General features: G+C 37.6%; 1 protein-coding gene across 5 annotated transcripts in view; it reads left to right on the top strand.

Moving 5' to 3' along the window:
* EPC1 (enhancer of polycomb 1) overlaps positions 1-22,132 on the top strand; it is a 102,027-nt gene that overhangs the window by 54,725 nt on the left and 25,170 nt on the right. For 4 of the 5 annotated variants that reach the window (XM_020990465.2, XM_020990464.2, XM_020990463.2 and 1 more), the window contains exons 2-4: positions 15,336-15,495; positions 21,453-21,598; positions 21,698-21,904. In XM_020990465.2, the coding sequence (XP_020846124.1) occupies positions 15,396-15,495; positions 21,453-21,598; positions 21,698-21,904 (453 nt within the window). In that variant the 5' untranslated portion in view covers positions 15,336-15,395. Of the gene's footprint in view, positions 1-10,087; positions 10,160-15,335; positions 15,496-21,452; positions 21,599-21,697; positions 21,905-22,132 lie in introns of those variants that run through there. The other variant, XM_078152202.1, reaches the window with a different exon arrangement.

The raw sequence follows: 22,132 nt of genomic DNA, 5'->3' as shown, positions 1-22,132 counted from the left end.
TTGTGTTTAAAGTAGTCACAAGTCTTCCTTCTATCGCTTTAGTTTGCCCATCTGCAGAATGAGAGGATTAAGGCTAGTTATTTAAGATCCTCTTCCTCCTTTAACACTTTGTTAAAGGGCTATAGATAAATAAGAAAGTGCTTATTTCCTCTAGAAGCCTATCATCCCAGATGTTATGTTTTTGTACCTTTTTTGCACAGTGCCTGACACATAGTAGGTGCTTAATAAATACTTGTCCTTTGATTGATAAAATTACTTCTAAGGGCATAAAGTGAAGTACCAGCAACCTCCTTTGGGAGCTGAGGGGAGGAGAAAGATCAAGGCAGCATGGGTTAGAGCAGGAGTTATTTTGGCAGTCTGAAGCCTGTGGACCTTCTTCTCAGTATAATGGTTTTAAATGCATAAAATGAAATACAAAGGATTACAGAGGAAACCGATTATATTGAAATACAGGTATCAAAATGTTTTTAAGTTTTTAAAACCCACTCTAAGAACCTCCATTTAAAGAGGAAAGTAAGTGCTGTTTTAGGCAGATGATCCATATGCAATTATAACATTGACACATTACTATTACCTGTGTAACTTTCAGTGAGTCACTGAAACCCTTTGAGCCTCCATTTGCAAATGGGGGGGGGGGTGCATTAGATGACCTAAAGATAATTTCAGCTCTAAATCTATGTTTCTACCTATGACCTAGAGTAAATTGTGTGGCCTTTCTGGGCCTCCTTCCTCATCTCCAAAATGAGGGTGTGGGGGCTGGGTTACATTCCATCTAAGGTGTCTTCTAGCACTAAATCATATCATTCTAAATGCATCTGTAGTCCTTCTGTGTCTCCCCCCCACCCCCCAGGTTTTTTGTATGTCCTGGTGGAAGGGTTGGAGTGGGTTGTATAGCTGGAGTTTCCATCCTATAAAAACTTGGTATGTCAGACATCTGGACTAACATTTTTTCCATCTCAGCAACATAGAACCTTTGGCAGCAAAGCCAGATTGTTTCTTATTTATTATAATAAGCCTGTTAAGCATTTTTTTTTTTTGATAACTGTTTCCCCCCCCCCCAGGCTATGGCTTGATATCAGAAAACATTATTGGGACTCTGCTAGTAGGTTTGCTAATGACAGGTTACATTGAATGAAAAAACAGCACTGTGCTGCTTTTTTTTTCTTACGTTGTCTTTGTAAAGTAAAAAAAAAAACTGAAGAGGCTAATATATTTCGTTTCCTTGTTCTTAAAACTGTATATATGCCTTTGGTTTGTGGAAATGAAACTAGTGAGTCTTTAAATTCTGACATGGTTGTTTATAGTCAATATGTTAATACAGAGACTTTTGGAACACCCTATATACATTTTTTGTTATTAGGAATTGAGGAAGCATACTTTTTAAAAAAAAAAACATTTTGGGCTAGCATCGTCTTTATAAGAGAGCACTCTAATCATATCTTTTAGCATGAGAAAACTGAAAGTTATTAATCATTAAACTATTACTATATTGTATTTGAAATTCTGAAATTGTACTCGATGTAGCATTTGGGCTTTGTGAAATCTTCTACCACCCTCTCTTCCCCCACGTACGCATATTCAGACACACACTAATCTAGACTTAAATGGAAGAAGTTATGATTTAAAAATTTAATCCATAGAAAAAAGCAACGTCAACATTCATAAAAAGATCAGAAGACAGTTTACTTTGCCAGAGACTTGTTTCTTTCTCTCCCCCCCCCCCAAAGTGCTGTTGTCTAATTCTTTTTCCAGACTAACAGAACAGTGACTTAACTCTCTGGGTAATACAGTTGGGTAAGCATTGCCTGAATTTGTTATAAAAAGTGGTGAAGATTACTGTTGTTAATTTCTTCGGAAGTCCTGCATTGCTGTTCTTGACAGTGACAATCTACTAACAGGAGTTATGCTGAGGAAGATTCTTTTATTAAGATTGGTGGAAGGAAGGGCAGCTGGGTGGAACAGTAGATAGAACACAGGGCCTGGAGTCTGGAGACCTGAGCTGAAATCTGGCATCAGGACACTTGATACTTAGTAGCTGTGTGGCCCTGGACAAGTCACTTAACCCCTATTGCCTTGCCAAATATAAAATAAAATAAAATAAAAAGATTGGTAGAAGGAAGGTATTCAAAGATGTAATAGGAAAGTGGAAGATATACTTGGACTCACTCTTATTCTTGTGTATTGGTTTTTATATATTATACACAATAAAACTAATGCTATACATTAATGCCTCTGTTAATGAAGAGTGTATATTCCAGGCACATACATTGCTATCAGAAACTTATCAGAGGTGGAAGTCATAGACCCTTCAGGATATTTGCAAAATATCAGATGGGGGAAGGGGAGAATAAGTGAGTGGGGCTAAAATATCATTTAATACTAAATAAAATAATTTTACATCTTCTAGACTATATGAAATAGTCTTTTTTAATAGGAATTTTAATGTTTAACAGTTATTTTGACACTCATTCATCTAGTAAGGTAAAGACAATATGGCTCTACCTGTGTATTACAAGTAGCACAGTGTTTTATGCCATAGTAAGTTCTTCATAAGTAATCAGTTTGTTAAGTAGTAGAATGCAATTTTTACTGTAGTCTACCTCCTCTGCATAGGCAGAGGTGTTAGCTTAGCTGAAAGTACAGAGTTGATTCGGGTAGTAGCAAATTAAGCCACTTACTGAAGGATATGTTCCTCTGGTGACCTAAATAATGGAGAGACCTTCGAATATCAGGCTGCAGCTCTCTGCTGTAGCTGGAAGTGAATGTTCTTCATTAGGTGACAATCAGGATATAGTTAGATGTGGAGATGACCAGGGAAGAAGAGGTTCACCTATTCTTATACTTCCTTAATGATTTTATTACCTACCCCTTGTGTCCCGGGAAGATCCTATGTTAAAGGGGCTTTGTTTTCAGAAGATTTGCCAGTTGAAGTATCTGTATAATTATATTAGAAAAAAATAATAGGGAAAAAAATCACTTATAAACAACAAGTGGGGTAAAGTTATCTTCAATACATGACAAAACTGTTAAAACATGAAAAAAAAATTGCTATGACTTATAATGTATTTTAGGGCTTTTGTTCACTGAATAGTGCAGATCATCAATTTATTACCATTAAGCTGTACGTGTATTCATATTGACCATGTCAATTTAGGCATGAGGTTCAATAAATATTTGTGGAAGGAATGAAATTTGTCCCTTTTTTTTCCTAAGTTAAAACTTTTAGTTTCTTCCTTTTCGTCTTTCATTCTTAGGTGACTTGATGATTGTAGTAATTATGATGCCCAATAGGGCAGTGTCTGAAGCAAACTCTTTGAACAGGTGTCATTACTGTTTCCTCACCACCTTGTCCCTTGACTTTTATGAGTGGTCATAATGGTCAGAATTCTTTGCTAGGCTTGACACTAATTAGAAATTCCTTGTCTCCTATGATACAGTTTTCTGACTTCCCAGTCTCTAACTTGGATTCATGAGATCCTTTTTCATTTTTCTCATATTTTAACTGTGGTATCTATTCTGCTCTGTCCTTGGCTATCTGCTCTTCCTCTGTATTCCTTTAAAGGGGCTCTTTTTGCTTTCAGCTATCATTTCTGTTCATGACATCTACAGCACTAGCCCTCAGATCAAATTCCTTATTTCTGGATGTTTTGTAGGCTATCTCTGCTCACTTCAAAGCCAAATGCTTCAGATGAAAATGTATTTATTTATTAAATACCTACCATGTACCAAGGTATTGTGCTAGTTGCTGAGGATACAAAGGAAAAAATAAATAAATGGCTCTTGCCCACAAGGAGCTTATCATCTACTGAGAGATATATAACATTTAGGTAGCCTGGTATTATGAGAAGAGCATTGGCCCTGGGATCAAAACCCAGCTTTGCTACTTACTATTTCTGGGACCTTAGGTAAGTTGCTTAATCTCTCAACCTCAGTTTCCTCATCTGTACAAGGAGAGGATTGAACTACAGGGCCTTTTAAAGTCACTTTAAACCGGAATGATGATCCTATATAAACAGAGAAGTATATAAAAAATAAATGGAAAGTGAGCTTATCATTTCTTCCTGTCTTACTCCTCAAAGATATTCATTGGCTCCAACTTTTCCTATTTTCCTTACTATGAGAAGCTTCACCATTACCTTATACCTCTATATTCTCTCATAACACTTGCAGATTAATTTTTTTAAGACAAGAGTTCTCTTGTTTAACCCCAGTTAAGTCCAGATTCCTCAGTTTGGTGTTTTAGTTTGTCCACTGGGTTCCAACTTATCTGTCAGCCTTACCTCACCTAACATAAAACCTGTGTTTCATTTAGACTTAGCTTTTTAATGTCCGCTATACAGATCTTTGTTCGTTCCTGTTTCTATGGCTTTGCCTGGGCTTTGCTTCAGTTATTAAAATGAACAGATGTAAAGCATTTATAAGTAGGTTTTAAAAATAAATCCTTTACTATCAACCCAAATCTGACACTTTCCAAAAAAAGCACCAAAACAAATAACAAAAAAAAAATTTAATGCCAAGCAGCGTTCTAGTCCTGGGGACACAAAGACAAACGAAATAGTCCTGAGTCCTCTGGGAAGCCAAAGTTAAAACACTTACACTTCAAGAAGCCTTTCCTTATTACTTGAGCCAAGACTGATATTTATGGCTTCTGAAGGCCTGTAGCATTGAGGGTTGCCACCACACAAGCTCTTGATTTGTATGTAGTCTTTTTCTGTCTTTCAATTTATTTATATGTGTATGTATGTATATAAATGTACATCTTTGCAGCTAGATCATTGCTTCATAGATTTAGAGCTGGGAGAGACCTTCGTTTAACTCTCTTATTTTACAAGTGGGAAAAAAACATGAGAGACTAAGTAACTGCCCCCAGGTTACAGCTTTGTTGTTCAGTCACTTAAGTCATGTCCAACTCTTTGTGACGCCATTGGGGTTTTTGGGATTTTTTTTTTTTGGCATAGATACTGGCAAAGCCAGAATGACAAGCACATTGAAAACAAGATCTGTGTTTACCAAATTTTTTTTGTATCTACTTCACAGGGCCTAACACAATGTTGAACACACGGGTCCTTAATATTTGGTATTAAACATTAAATTTGACACGAAAAAACCTAGGTTCTGCTGTGTGGAAGAGGAGGCTTAGTAAATTGTTCTTACACTGGGAATAAAGGTCCATGTAACACAATCAGTCATGATGTTCAGCCTAAAAATACCTTGATCGTAAAATGAATTCAATTAAAGCATGATTGTTCAGTCAATGATGCTATAAATATTAGAGGTTCAGAATACTTAAATCATCACTCTCATGAAGGAAGGTTTTTAATCCAGGAACTGGCAGCCTCTTCAGAGGTTGGGTGACAGAGTCTTTATGTACCTCTTTGTGGTGGAAATGGGTAGCAGCCTCCCATAGGTCATTCTACCACCTCAAGAAGCTGCTGCTATAAGTTGGCCTGGCCGTTTGCACGAGTTAGTCAGAGCCTAGGCCACAAAGCACATAGATTGAGGAGAGAAGTGAAATGATGAAAGCTTTTTTCCCCCTGAAACGTGTACCTATTTATCTTCTTCTTTACAATTCTGACTGCTGTACCAAAGACTGATTTCATTAATAGGCATCTTCTACAAACCCTATTACCTGTCATTTCACCATGATAGCTTCATTTTTTTTTTAAAGACTTCCCCCCCCCCCATTCATCTGTGGATCTCTTTTTAAAATATATGTACTCTTGAAAATGCCTTTGTCACTTATTAAACACCAACAGGGGGTTAGGGGTGAGTTGACCAGGTAACTATGAACAGTAACGGGGACAAAGAATTTCAGAGTGAGACTAAAGAAAATGTCCTGGGGTGGTGACTACTAAGAGGGAAAAAAGGGCTGCTCATATCAGAGAAGGGAGAAGATGCCAAAGTCAGAATACATAAGGTCATGCTGTACAAAATCACTTTGTACGTGGACATGTGCCACAGATAGCCAATCTCTGTTTAAATGATCTTATTTAAATGGGTCTAGTGTGGTAGAAATAAATGGAAATAGTCGCTAATTACTTCTTAGGTAAGTATCAAAGTTTTGACTAGTAGATGAATAGCTGTACAAATGTTACACACTTTAAGAAAAAAATAATAAGATGAAAACATGTGATGTTGACTAGGTTTCAAATAATACTAGGAGGAAATTGTTCCTAACTAATTTGACATAAAATAAATTAAATGCACCACTGCAGTAATTTCATAACAGAATATAATGGGAGGAAAGAATGGAAAAAGTAGTCATTCTGTTTCTCTCACTCTTTACATAGCAAAACCATGAAATGTTGATGTCCTTTGCCTTCCTATTGCCATGCTTCCCCAAGTAATTAAACTTTCAACAAGAGTATTCCATTTAGGAGATAGAATCTTTTATTCAATATATTGCAAGCTACATTTATGCCTAGAACTCAAATCTGTCCGGTGTCGTTCGTTTATATTTTGATGGGTTGACACTTAAGGTTTTCAAGCAGAGAGAGTAGCCAAAGAACATCTCAACTCTAGCCTCTTGCTGTAGGTGCAATGGAAGGGCCTAGCTTCAGAAACACAAAAGGTAGGTCATATCCACCAATATTCACTCATCTTTTGCATGTAAGGAGGTTGAAACTGCATTATTGTAATTATATAATAACAAAGCAAGGCTTAGTTAGAATTGTTGGGAAAATAGACTGCTTTTTCTTTAAAATTAAGTTTCAGGATCAAGTGAGTCATAATTGGGTCTTTGTGCAGAAATCACTGCAAACCGGTTGAATAGCTCTTTGCATGAGGAATTTTGATGGTTAGTACCATTCATGAACCAAAATGCTTTTACTCAATGTAAATCTTTATTATTTGATCCTGTAGCAAGAGAAATAAATAACATTGGCTTTTCATTTAGTGGTGGAATTTAACTGTTTGTTTAGGTCATGAGCCATTTCTTTTTGAGTACACTGACAGTTGAGACACTTAAAACAGTTACCAACAGTCAATATATGATGCCATTTACTAATTAGAAGATAGGTTCTTTTTCATTTTAAAAGATTTTGAAAATAACAAAAACATCAACTAAGTGAGCACTTTATAAGCAGAATAGAAGAGAGGTTTTTAAAAGTAGTTAATAAATTCAACATGTTACTTTAAAAGCTGTTCTGCTTATCTTTTATTCCTTCTGACTTTCCTTCTGTTCTGCAAAAACGTATTTGTTATCTTTTCTTTTATCTTTTTGGCAACTCCTTCCCTGACCTCACTTTCCCTCCTCTACCCTCCTTCTGCACACAGACCCCCACCACTTTCCTCCATAGTTGAGAAAATAAAGAAAAAAAATTCCCACATTGGCTGTGTCCAAAAAATGTATGGCCATTCTGACACCTGAGTTGATGTCCCCACTCTCAGGAGGTGGGTAGCATACCTCATCATCAGTCCTATGGAATTAGTATTGAAAGACAGATGTTCCGCTGAGTTACCCAGACTTGTTCCTTTTGTCCTGACTATGCTCTTGGCAGTATTCGGATAGGTTCTCTGTTAATCAGATCTAACATGCCTCACACTGTACTGTATACGTGATATATCCTTAGAGTTGACTTTTTGACTTACATCCATCAGTGACCGAAAGTCTTTCATGTTCATTTATTCCGTTAGGCACAAAATGCCAATTGAAGTAAAGGGAACAGAACATAGAACCTCTCTGCTACAATCACATCTGAAGGAGTGAGAGGGGAGACGAAATCGGGGAAGATTCTAGTTCACCACTGTTCCAAAATAAAACGTTGGGGCTGATTTTTTCCTACAAGACTTCACATATGTAATATTAGCCCTTGCTGGATCTAATAAACACTTTCATAATCCTTGTCATTCACAGCCATCATCTGAAAATCCCTTTTCCAGACTACCTTCATACTCTCCTCTATATCTGCTTCAACTATATTTCTTCCTTTAATTTCCCCTTCCACCAAGCTCACCAGAATAAAGGGCAGGGGGAGGGGAGGAGGATGGGAGGGGTGTCCATCCTCCTTCCTTTCTTGTTAACAAATACCCCGTTTATGTCTTTTATTCATGGCAGTGATTGAAACCTGGCTTTTACTGCATCTCTTGCCTTCTCCAGTATTAGCTGCTACTTCTCGTAATAGGCACAAGAGCCCTAGGAGTGGCATTATTTTGTAGTCTACTGGTTATGCTTCCAGCACAGCCCTCACAGCCATCCCCTCCAGCTGCCACAAAGGGTCAGCAAACCAGCGTAACAAAAGTAGCAAGGCACCCCAGGGGAAAGGCAGAAGTCAGCACGTGTCAGGCACATCAGACCGCCACTGCTCCCTCGACCACCATTTCCCCTCAGATGTTGATGAGAATAGCCCTTGAGGACTCTGAGCCTTGGGACTAGCCATACTTCCCTCCTTACCCAGTGCCCCAGCCATCACCCAGGGAAGCGACACCTGCTCCTGCGCATGCTGCAGCCATGGCTAATGATTGATTCAGAAAAGAAAGTTCTTGGCACTCTCAAATCATCCAGTATCAAAAACTGGTTCATTTTTTCCAGTGGAAATGCCATTAAAGAAGAGGCATTACAATCTGCTTTTCCACTGCGCCCTAAGGATCGTGAGATTTGCAGCTGAGATCTTCCATATGTGTTATCTCCCCATTAGACCATAAGCTCCTTGAAAGCAGTAACAGTCTTTTCTATTACTATCCTCAGCTTCTTGGCACAGGGCTTTGCATATAGTAAGTTCTTAATAAACATTTCATTCACTCATTCACGCACTAATCATAGGGCCCTAAAAAAAGGTATCGTCTTTGTTCTGCATCATGTGCTGTTTCTCTACTCATGCTTAGCCATTTTCACTCAACAACCAGCCTGACTTTGAAGTTTGTGCCATCAGTTGTCACCTTTCCACATTCTTATTTTGATCATCTACCAGCCTCTAGGACTTTCTCCTATCTTCCTCAGTGTCTTCAGCACTCAACTTATAGTCCTTTTCATCCCAACACCTGCCATCATTCTTGGTGCTTCATTATTTGTATAAATGACCCATGATCTCTAGCTCTGTCTCTGCTTTAGCCACCTTTAGAATAGCCACTCTAGACCATAACGTTTCTAGAAACTTTTATTGCCAAAATCCAGTTTGAAGTTCTCTTTTCTGGTCAGTCCTATCAATTCTTTCTCCTCCAGCCTTCTTCTGAACTTATTCTTTCTTAGCAACAGGGTGATGTTGATTGCAAGTGAATTGGATTAAAGTGAGGCAGAGATGTGCGGAGTTATCATCCTCACTCTTTCCTCCAGAGCCATTGGTCCTAGTGGCAAGACATAGGTCAAGATGACTGGTAATGGCCCCGGATGCAGTGGGAGGCCATGGCCTTTTTAAGCTCAGGTCTTTCTCAGGACTGGTCTGAGGCAATGTCCATTCAGTAGTTAAAGGCATAGGTGCAAATTGAGGTAAAGTATGGCCTAGTTTGCCAGAGCTTAGCTTAAAAAGGCCACGGTCTCCCACTCCATCCACAGCCATCACCGGTCATCTTGCCAATGACTCTGATGAGTATGGAGGACAGAGTAAGGCTAATGACTGCACAGGTCTGCCTCACTTAAATCCCACTCACTGGCAAATCAAGACTTCCTCCTGCTGATGTCATTGATTCTCTTTGATAAGGAAGGACTGACAACAATGACTTCTGGTTTATCAGAATCTCCGTATCCTCCCAACTTATCCTTGTTTTGATTGAATGTTTATAGCCATATAACCATTTCAACAAGGCTTTCTTCTCTAGTTTCAAGTTTCTTATCCCTTTGTCCTTTATCCAGCCCTGATAATTCTGTCTGGATCACTTCCACCATCTGCCTTTGATACTCCTATTCCTGATAGACTAAGCAGTTCTGGAGGAGTTCATGAAGAGATTCATGCTCTCTTATCTGACTTCAACTGGGCCCTCCTGGCTACACTTCATTTTAGAATTTTATTTATGATAGATTCTCAACATGCTCATTTATAGGTACCACATTTTAGGAAGGATATTGACAAGCTGGAGAGCATAGAAGATGATGAAGGACTGTGAACTCGTGCCATATGAAACTCAGCAGTAGGAAATGGAGATGCTTAACCTTGAGGAGAGATGACCTATCTGATAACTGTCTTCAGACATTTGAAAAGTTGTCATGTGGAAGAGGAACAGACTGGTAAACTGATGCTCTTTGGACCCAAGGGACAGAAGAAATAATAAAAATAAGAGGAAATTATATAAGGACAGATTTAGGCTTAATGCAAAAAACAAAAAAAAAAAAACCACCTTTCTGAGAATTAGCACTATCCAAAAGTGGAATGTCCTGCTGTGGGATGTGATATGTCTTTGAGATATTCAGGCAGAGGTTTTGGATAAATACTTAGGGATATTGCAAAGGATTCTTCAGGAACATGTTTAACTACATGTCTTCTGAAGTTGTTTCCATCTCTGAGATTCTTTGATCCCTACAGCAGGTGATCCAGACTAGTGTTCTCTTAAAGCTCCAAATTTTGCCCTCCCGTACCTTTATTGCCTTGTATTTGCTAATAATATTGTAGTTACCTGTCTTGAGTTCTCTCATCTGTCCTCAGCACTTCAAAACCTGCCTATGATCTCTTCCTTCACATCAGCCGCAGTATGTGAGATGATCTACAGGATTTTTAAGATTTTATTGTGGCCTTGATTTTGTCCCTTTCCATCTCTAGGTCCTTTGATCTTAACAATTCATTTCTCCCTCTCTCTTTATTACATCTTCAGTCTTTCCCCCTTTTTATACCATTGGTCTTTGTGCTTACACATACTCTTTAGCCCTAAAATACCTTTTACTACATGCTCTTACCTCCACTCCCGAAGGTTTAATTGTCACTTATTAAGATGACACCAGAATCTCTATATTAATCTTCATCTAACCCTTGAACCCAAGTCCCATATTTCCAACCACTTCGTGAACTTATTCAGTAAGCTATAGTGATAGAACATGAAACTCAGCACATTCAAAACTGTACTGTCGTCCTCTCCAAAAACATATTTGCCAGATTTAGCTATTTCTGTTCATAGCACCACCATCCTATAGTCATCTAGGCCCCAAACCTCATTATCATTCTTCATTCTTCCTCACTTCCCTCCTAAAATCAATTGCCAAAGCATGGCTAATCTACCTCTTCACTTGTGGTATTAAACTCATATAGAAACAGGGCCACTAAACTGTATATTGACTTAGAAAACCACATGTTAACATTATCTCTGTGTGTTCTGTGGTATTTTTATTTTGTTAAATATTTCCCAATTCTGTTTTAAGTGGGGGCGGGGTCTGCTTTACACGCTCACATTTTGTGTCTGTCTCCTCTTCCTTATTCACAGCACCTGCCATTCTTGTTAAGGTATTCTTCGCTGCTCAGAAGTGCTTCTAGTCTTGCCACTTCAACCGCTCCTTCATGCATGTAGCTGCCTAAATAATATTTTCTAATGCCCAGGTTTGAATGCAGCTACATCCTTGGCATCTCCAGGGTTTTCCATCCAGACTGTGGTGGAACTCTCTAATGTGTGTCGTCTTCCACTATTGGAATGTAAGCTTCTTGTGATTGAATGTCATCTTCTCTTTTTGTATCCCATTGCTTAGCCCAGTACTTGGCACAAAGTAATTGTTTTAATAAATGCATTTTCATTCATTTGTCTTTCAAAACTGTCTCCCATAGTGCCTATAAAGTGTTCTGTAGCCTAGTATTTAAAAGATCCACCACAGACTTCAAGCTTTGTTTCACTCCAACTTCTTTATGTACTTTATATTCCAGACAGAACTAGTTTTAGCTGTTCCTGATCTGCTTTGGCTTTGAGTATTTACTCAAGTTTTCTTCCCTGCCTTTGAAGTGCTCTGAACCTCCTCATCGCTGCATTTTGGCTCCTTTTATTATTCTCACACACACACACACACACACACACACACATACACGCGCGCGCACACACACACACACACACACACACACACACACACACACACAGCCCCACCCCCACCCCCAAGCCAGCTGAAATCGATCTCCCCTTCAAATTTTTGTCAGATAATATTGGATCTTGTCTATGCCTATAATTACATTCTACCTGCATTCTACTTTTGTATGTATATATTATGTTCTCACATTAGATTATAAACCCCTAAAGGACAGGGTCCTGTGCCTTTTTCTTTATTGGGCTTCACAGTACTTTACACATGATATATAAGGTTTATTGAATTGAGAAGAAATGAGTGTCATAGGTAAGATAGGAAATATAAAAAGGAAAAATTGCTTTTAAGACAGGGTGATGAAATGAAACAAAAAGTGAAGCTATGTTGGATGGGAGAAAATTTGGGGGTGAATGGAAGATGGGGAGGGTAGCTAAGCATAAATGTGTGGATTTGGAAGAAAAGAAAATGTTTAGATGGAAGAGAGAAAATTGTTTAGTTTAAGTAGAAATAGGTGACTGATAATAATATAGTAATAATAGGTAGCATTTTTATAGCTAGAGTCTGAGTCAAGTCCTCCTCACTTCAGGCCCTGTGCTCAACATTATGCCATCTGGTGCCTGATTAAAACAGGGTGAATGATGAATAGAAGAGGATTGGGAGAGGGGGTAAAGACAATAAGAAAGGAATCAATATCAGAGGAAGAAGAAAGGAAACACAAGGAATAAAAAGGCTATATATGAAGTATAACAGAGTGATGGAGCTTTTCAGCCTGTTAGTGTATATGACCTTTCAAAGTTAAAACTGCAAAAGAAGTACAATTTTTTACTGTGCCTTTTATAAGCATCCTTGCTAATACAACCCTGCATGAAGCAGTATTAATATCCTATTTAGGATGTATTTTGTGTAATTATGATTAGTATTAAAATCCTTTTTTGTTTCTAGCCTGGTAAATTGCAGTGTATTTCAGTTTGTTAGCTGGAATGTTATGGAGTCATTTAAATGATTTTGTCTCTGTAATACAAAAGTGAAATTTCTGTTATCTTGATATTAGAGATGGGGACTGGATCTGTGAGTTCTTTAGTATAGAACATTCCTTTATAAGGAAACTCCCTTTACCAGTGCACCTTCTCTGCAATTCATAATCATAGATAGTTGCCAAGAGCAGAGATGTCAAAACATAGGGCTCCTAAGGAGGCCAAATTGGAGTAAACTGTGAGTGAGAAGTCTTTAATAAAATAAAAATACATAGATAATATTACATTTTAAAACTAAGTCATAGGGGCAGCTAGGTGGCACAGTGGATAGAGCACCGGCCCTGAAGTCAGGAGGACCTGAGTTCAAATCAGGCCTCAGACCAAACAGTTGACACATATTAGCTGTGTGACCCTGGGCAAGTCACTTAACCCCCATTGCCTTAAAAAAAAAAACTAAGTCATTATGTGACCCTTATGTACTATTTAGTGAACCCTGTTTCTAATTTATTTTGACACCGTTTTCCCAGGGTTACACAGCCAGTATTTATCAGAGATAGGATTTCAGCTTAGTGGCGCAGTAGATAAAGTGCCAGACCTGGAATCAGGAAGGTCTGGTCTCAGACATTTACTAGCTGTGTGACACTGGGCAAATTACTTAATGTTGGTTGCCTCAGTTTCCTCATCATTATTAAGTGATAGGTGATTAAGAGAGAAAGAATTAACAAACCCCTCCACTTTGCCAAGAAAACCTCACTAAAAATGACTGAACAACTTCTGATTTCCAGTGCCAGCTCTCTCTAAGAGCCTCAGTGTCAAACTGCATAAACCTCATACATTATTTATTTCTTTATTTTAATTTAGCATTTTATTTTTCCCTGGTTTTATGCAAAAAACAATTTTTAATATTCATTTTTAAAACTTTGAATTCCAAATTGTCTCCCTTTCTTCTTCCCCACTCCCCCTTATTGAGAAGGCAAGCAATTTGATATGCTTTATACATGTGTAGTCATGCAAAACATATCCATAATAGTCATGTTGTGAAAGAAAACATAGACCAAAAAAACTCAAGAAAAATAAAGCTTTAAAAAGTATGCCTCAATTTGTATTCAGACACCATTTTTTCTGGGGAGGGGATGGCATTTTTCATTATAAGTTCTTCAGAGTTGTCTTGGATCATTGTGTTTCTGAGAATAGCTAAGTCATTCACAGCTGATCATCTTACAATATTGCTGTTACATTGTACACAGTACATTTCACTTTGCATCAGCCCATGCAAGTCTTTCCAGGTTAAAGTATTTTTTAACTTCTAACTTAACAAATAAGTTAGCTTCTTCCTTTTTTCTGAGGTACATTTGTTGAAAATTAGTCTTTATTTACATTGGGTTCACATTCAAAATATTGAGTATTCTTTGAGTATTACACTAAATGAATGCCTGTAGACCAACTCCATCTTCATCTTAATCAAAATTAAATTTAACAACTTGGAGTTAATAGCTTATTAGCATGTCTAGTTTTCTCAAACCTCAACAATAATTTAGGAGATTGTATGATCTTTAATAGAATGAGTTAGGTAGATATTGAATGAAGCACACAGATGACCCAATTCTTACGTGTGGTTGGAATCTATCTAATAAATGAATTTTCTCTTCTGATGTTATTCTTGAAGAATAGTCTTATTTATTTTGGTTTCGGAATCATTATTTTACCTTTTAAGTCTGGCTTACAATTCAAAGCAGAAATCCCTCTATATAAAAATTGATGTTATTTCCTAACATATTTCATAACTTCTCTTGTGCTGCTATCCAGGCTGGCCTTGTTTTCTGCCCCCACCCCCTATTGGTAGAATATAGTACTTTCCCTCTACTTAGAATTCTTAGCCTCCTTCATGGCTGTGTTTAGATCCCAACCTCCTGTGGGAAGCCTTTCCTGTTCCCCTGGTTTGTTGTACTCAATTTTCTCCTCCTTTCTTCATTTCCCCTTCTGAATAGACAGTCATTTCCGATTCTGATATGAAATAGAGCTGCCCTCTTCCCAAACATTATCTAGTATAAGGAAAGTAGTTTGATTCTTTAGGGCTTCTCTTTTAATGTGATAGGTAGAAATAAAATCTGGTGCCAGTTAAGTAATGTTAGCAACAGGAATCTATAGTAAAGACTGTGCATGCCTTGGGTCATCAAACCTTGGCAAATTTTAGGTATTATCAAGCTTGACAAGCAAGTCATCTTCCCTGTCTACCCAATCCACATGAGCTACAATGTGGTCAATCCCAATAGGTATTCAAAAGTTGACTATTCAACTTTGAGATCCATTTTTATGTGCTATAACATTTTGTACTGACTTTGACATTCCAGCTCTATTTAAAACAATAGCAGAATTTCAGATTTTTGGTGTGTAATGTTTAAATATGCTTTATATTTGTTTTCCACCTTTGTTTTTAGGAACATCATCTCCAGCGGGCTATTTCAGCACAGCAGGTATATGGCGAGAAGAGGGATAATATGGTTATTCCCGTCCCAGAGGCAGAGAGTAATATTGCTTACTATGAATCTATATATCCTGGGGAATTTAAGATGCCAAAGCAGCTAATTCACATACAGCGTAAGTAATTATTCTGTTATAATTTCTAAAAACTTTCTGCAAAGCATCTTCATTTATTGCTGTTCTGGTTTTGTTCCTTTTTGTTGTTTTTTAATGCTTTGTTCACTTCTGGCATTGAATTGATAATTAGGAGAGGAAATATTGATTCTCTTAAGTCATTGGGGATTTTTTCTGTATGTGAAGGTGTTTTTGTTGACAATTATTCCTACAACTGTGTTTAAATGCTAAGATATTTGACCACCAAGCTTAGCACACAATTAGTTTTGAGTTCTAAAGCCATTTTCCCACATTGAACAGGATGCTCATTAACAATGGTGATTTAAAGTGATTGGGGGGGGGGGGCTGGTGAGGCAGTCGGGGTTAAGTGACTTGCTCAGGGTCCACAGCTAATAAATATTAAGTGTCTGAGGTCAGACTTGAACTCAGGTCGTCCTGACTCCAAGGCCAGAGCTCTATCCACTGTGCCACCTCGCTGCCCCCTTTAAAGTGATTTTAATGAAAGACATGTTAACCACACTGAATTTCTGGTTACAGTTAATCATAGTTTTAGGCTGCTTGGTAATTAAGATCAAAATCTTTCTTCTGAATAATAAATTAATCATATTAATGGAATAAAAAAGCTGTATTTCTTGATCTGAGTTTATGCTAGAGAAATCTTAATAAACTAACAAAAAAAGAAATTTGGAGTAATGGTGATGTTAGACTTTTCAAGTGCTAATAGTCTCTGACATTTGAAGTAAATATTCCTTTAGCTAGTCTACATTTGAGTGAATAATTTCCTGTGGTGGTTTAAATTGGAGTTATACTGTCTCTAGATAGTCTGAACATTTCTTTGGAAACGTGGAACATCTAAACAGCATGTTTGGGAGCAAACTGCATGTTTTGGGGCACCTTGCTTTTAGAAAGTTGTACATGTTAGGGGAAAATGGAAATGGAGGAGCTACTGAATTTATATAATTTGGTACTGTCCTCATTCTTTTTTTGAAGAGGTTGGAAAACTGTTTGCTAAAAAAAAATTACCTGCCATCTGTTACATTAGGTATTTATTTTATCATATCACTTTAATATGTTGGAAAACCTTTTCGGTCCATTGGGCATCTGTAGGATGTGATCCAATCAGAAAAGTTTATGTGCTTTTCAAAACTTTATGAATAAAAACCCAAGGTAGATCAATCTCCCAGTTCCCTTTTTCCCATCTTAGCTTGAAGTAGGTAGGCTTTCAGATTCATTGTTTTGTCTCCTCTTTCTGCTCCCACACATAATCCCTTGCCTTGTTTTATACCATGTCTGTTAAGTTTTATATAGCCATTCACTCCTTTTCATTCCCACTGCCAGCGCCCAAGTTCCAGTTATCTTAGTCTCTCATGTGGATTGTTGCAGTAGTCTTTCCAACCTTTAGTCACTCTATACCCACCACCAGATGATTAACTCTTCCTAAAGTACAGTTTTCAAGCAAGTAGATCCAAGTCTTCAATGGAAAGACAATGCAGTGTAATGGAAAGAGTAGTGGACTTAAAAGTGAGTGGAGAGCTGAATTTGAATTCTGCCTCCCATACAGAATAGTTACTTAACCTCTTTATTTTCCTAATAAGATAATAATAGACTTATTTTTCTAATTAGTAAAGGGTATGTAAGAATACTTGTGTACTCAACCTACAGTAATTTCCCATTTCTTACAGAATAAAGCTCAAACTTGTGGCTTATCTTTAAGATCTTCTTATAGTATGTACCCAGACTCATTCCAGCCTTACCTCTCAGTGCTCTTCAATACCAACAATGTGCTCCTCTCAAATTGGACTACTAGCCATTTTCCAGATATTGCAGTAACCTTCCTTTTTTCCCCATGGCTGTTCATATTTCTTCTGCCTGACATTACCTCCCCACCAGTCTTTGCTTATTCGTAGCCTACCCTTATTAAGGCCCAACTTTAATGCTTTCACAGAACTTCTGCTTGTACCTCTTGTATATCACTTTTCAAATTATTCCTTACAGATTTTTATGTACAAGTATTGGAGACCTTGCCTTCACTCACAAATGTTCCAGTTCTGTGTTTATGAACTCTCAAATTCCTTTATCTAATTAAAATCTTGTGTCATTCTGTTTTTTCCCCTAACCTTCTCTACCTCTTTTTATTGTTCAGTCGTGTCTGACTCTTCATGACCCCATTTGGGGTTTTCTTAGCAAAGACTCTAGAGTGATTAATTAGCTTGCCAGGGTCACACAGCTACTTGAACTCAGGAAGATGAGTCTTCCTCACTCCAGGCCCAGCACTTGAGCACCATTGCCTCACCTAGCTACCCCCATCTCTACTGTTGCATCTAACCACTTCCACTCCTCTGTTCTTTACCAAGCCATCATGTTTGCACTAGCTATACTTCCTTACCTTTTACATCTTGTGGTGATGTCATTTTTACCTCCACAAAATTCAGCTAATCCTTTACCTCCTGGTCCTATCATCAGTCATGCCTTTTCAAACCTCAGCTTTGGATTACTCTCACCTTGCTGCTGCCTTCACTGAAACTCACATAACCATGCTGAAGGCATTCCTAACAAATTTAAATTAAATAATATCAGCTGGGCAAAAATTCTGGAAGACAGTCCTTTTACAACTCCTAATCTTTTTGTATTCCACTCCCCACCACAGCTTGTTCCAAACTTCTTTGTGCTTTTTATCCCTCTTCCAGCTTCACTTAGCACCCCTTGACTCCACCCTTTCAGATAAGAACCTTATCTTTTCTAATCAAAAACCGTCTCAGAACTCCTTTTCTTCTTTTCTGGTCCTCCCAAATCTCTCAGATACCTACCTCATCTCATGAGGAGGTGGCCCTTTTCCTTGCTAAGGCAAGCCTTTCAGTGCACACCCTATATCTTCTCCACCAAATTGCTCCTGCTCCCCCAACCTCACAGTTCTGGACTGCCCTTTGTTGGCTCATGTCCAGCTTGAACTTGATTGTTAAATCCTGAAAGGAATCTCTTCTGGCAGCCATAGTAGCTCTTTTTATCAAGAAGAAAGGGGAGAGTAAAGAAAGTATTTGGGGAAAACATTCTTTTTGATTTTTCCTTTGAGAAATGTATAGGGATGTTGCCTGTGAGAGAAATATACAAGTAAATGACATGTTTGGTTTTTTTTAAAAGAATGATTTCTCTAGATAACAAAAATAAACAATTCAGTCTTTCCTCCTGACTTTTTCAACTCTCTTCCCCCCCCCAATGTGTTTCTGAGAGTGATGAAATGATCTTCACTCAGTGTGTCTGTTCTCTCACCTGTGCCCAGAGTTGCCCTTTAGCCTGGGCAGTGATTTAAAATGACAACCATTGGTTATTAGATTTGTAGAAGTCGTATCAGATCCTACAATAATAGAAATTAAGAAAATGTATTTGAACCTACAAAGTTTAAGTTTATTTGGTGTTTATGAGAAAGACATCTTGCCTTAAAATAAATAGCCACAGTTATTTTTTGACAGCATGCATAAAAATAGTCACATTTCCCCCCAAAGTAGAATGAGATTTGATTGATGACCTTTATGGCTCATTATTCGAGAACGAGTTGGGTTTTTTTTAGCCTTTTGAAATGGAAGAGTGCCACATGGAAACTCGCCATTTATTAAACACTTGCTGTGTTCTAGGGGTGGCCCTACTACTCATTTGGGATATGAAGACAAAATGATACAGCCTCTTCTGAAGTAGCTTACCCATAAATGCAAGGAGACACATGCACATATAAATACACTTCAGATATAGATCTGTATGTGAGAAATATAATTCCCATGGGGAATAGAATAGCACATTGATGAGGAAGACATAAAAGAATCTTTACTATCAGATTGGAGGATCAAGAAAGATCGCATGTAGAAAGTGATGTTTGAGCTGAACTTTGAGAAAAACTACAGATTCTAAGAAGCAAAAGTGAGAAAGCCTTTAAGACTGTTTGTGCAAATGTACAGATGTAGATATAGTTTTATGCATGAGAAACAGCAGGGAGGTCAATTTGGATCATGGAGTATGTGAAGGGGTTGATGTTTTAATAAGTCTGGAAAGGTAGATAGGAGCCAAATTGTGAAGGACTTTAAGAAAGTAGTTTGTAGTATTCCTACAGTTAATAGGGAACCAGGGGAGTTTGACTAAGGAAGTTGTGACTTGGTCACATATGCTTTGGGAGAATCATTTCACTTGAGATTGAGTAGAAGATGACTTGGCTACTGATTAGATAAGGGAGTTCAGGAATAGAGAATAATTCCAGAGTATCTAGACTAAAAGGATGATTTTTACCCTTCACAGAAATTTTTAGGGATCTTTGGAAGAAGGATGAGAATTTTTTTTGTGGTAAAAATAATGTTTTGGATGTTTGGAGTTTGACATGCCTTTGGGGCATCCAGGTGTAAATATCTAATAGGCAGTTGATGGTGGAGGATGAACTCAGGTCAGAGGCTACAACAAGGCTCTGCTTGTTTTTTGTTTTTTGTTTTTTTAGTTAATAATATAGATTTATGTATATGCTGTGATTTATGCGTTGATTTTCTTTTTTTAAGGAAGCACTTTAAATGGAGATTTTCCAGAGGCTTACACTAAGCTAGAATATGAATTAGTAGTAATAATTAGTGATAAAAAAAAATTTTTAAATAGATGTAACAGGACCTTGCCTATCCATTCCCTACCCATTTGAATCTCTAGGTTGTGTAGCCAGTAGATGAGGAGTGAAGGTTTTTTCAGGATGTCTTGTTTTGTTTTCTACCAGCCTCATGTACAAGTTAACAGTGAGTGTAGTGTGATCAGTACAGGAGAAAACCAGTGCCAGGGGCTGCTTTAGAACTGAGATGGTGCCATAAAAGGGAAATTATCTTAATTTTCATTTATTCAGTTTACTAATTTACTGATACTAACACAAATATTGTGTGATTGCTATGTTTTTAATCCGAGGAAAGTCTTGTATTAAAACCTCTGTAGGCCTCTTTTCTCTTCTTTAAAGTAATCAGGTTGCACTAGCTCTCTAAGGTTTCTTCTGGCTTCTTGATCACAGGAAAACAGATATTCTAACTTCAAACTCATTGGCATAATGAGGAGCTCCCAGGGAAAAACTTTCTCTAGAGATTAGCATCTGCTGTGCAATTGACAGTTGTAGGGTGGCTTATGGCACTAAGAAGTTGAATGATTGCCCAAGATCACCCAGCTAGGACCCACTCCATTTTCCATACTGCCTCTTACTGGCTTACATTTAAAATTTCTATATTTCTTGATCTTCATTTGGCAGTGACTTCCTGTTTTTGCTCTTTTCTCTCTAAGATAGTATAACCTATAAACAAATAGCTAAATATTCTACAACATTTATTTTTTTAAGACCTTGAGCAGAAGCCCTTTTAATAAAGTAAGGATTTTTTTAAAAATAGGTCCCTATTTTATTTGTATGGGTCAGCTGTGTGGGATAGTGGATAGAGAACTGGCCCTGGAGTCAGGAACACCCGAGTTCAGATCTAACCTCAGACGCTTATAGCTGTATGACCCTGGGCAAATCACTTAACTCTGTTGGCCTCAGTTTCCATAAACTGAGCTGGAGAAAGAAATGCCAAACCACTGTAGCATCTTTGCCAGAAAAAACCCCAAATGGGGTCACAAAGAGTTGTGCAGGACTGAAAAACATCTGAACAGTAACAACAAATGTTTATTGGCATTGTAAGTCCTGTTTCTTTTTTGGTGTTTGTAAAGGTCATATCTGCAGGCTTTTTCTTTCATTAGTCTTACCTGTATTAAAGAGATGATATAAAACCACTACCATAAAAGATAAGTAACGCTGTGCTTTAAAACTGAAAGCATATTGATGTCTTGTCTAGATTTTCCATGGTTCCCAAAACAGAGTGTAAGTGAGATCTTAATTTTGGGATTTCTCTTCACATGCTTATGTAGTTTTATTGTGGCTTAAGGAGTAATTGAATGGTGATGTAAGATTTTCATTATGCTGTTAGCTTTTAGTTTGGATGCTGAGCAGCCTGATTATGATTTGGATTCTGAAGATGAAGCCTTTGTGAATAAGCTGAAGAAGAAAATGGACATCTCTCCTTTGCAGTTTGAAGAGATGATTGACCGGCTAGAAAAAGGCAGTGGCCAACAGGTACAGCTCTATTGCAGATTCAGTTTAAAATGTAAGTACAATGAGCATATGCATAGATGTATGCACATATAAAAATGACACTGTGGATTTTACATTTAGCCAGTCAGTCTGCAGGAGGCTAAGCTGCTGCTGAAAGAAGATGATGAATTGATTAAAGAAGTATATGAATACTGGATTAGGAAGAGGAAAAACTGTCGAGGTCTGTCTCTTATCCCAACAGTAAAACAAGAGAAGAGGGATGGCTCCAGCACAAATGATCCTTATGTGGCTTTCAGAAGGCGTACTGAAAAAATGCAGACTCGAAAAGTAAGTCAGTTTGGTAGCATCTTTGTTAAGAAGAAAAATTATTACTGCAAGTCTGAGCTACAGTATTTATTTCTTATTTTGTGTTTAACTTTTACTGTAGTTATTTAGAAGTGACTTTCTACAAAATTAAAGCAAAGTCTTGCTTTATTCTCTCAAGACTGTGGACATATTTTTTCACTTTAATCTGTGTAAGAGTTTGTAATAGGTTATTTTCCTGGTGATTACCCT

This window comes from Phascolarctos cinereus, unplaced genomic scaffold, assembly GCF_003287225.1.
Source record: "Phascolarctos cinereus isolate Bilbo 61053 unplaced genomic scaffold, phaCin_HiC Scaffold_1;HRSCAF=81, whole genome shotgun sequence".
NCBI classification, from domain to species: domain Eukaryota; kingdom Metazoa; phylum Chordata; class Mammalia; order Diprotodontia; family Phascolarctidae; genus Phascolarctos; species Phascolarctos cinereus.
The sequence above is the reverse complement of the archived record's forward strand: the minus strand, read 5'-3'. Positions and strand labels throughout refer to the sequence as shown.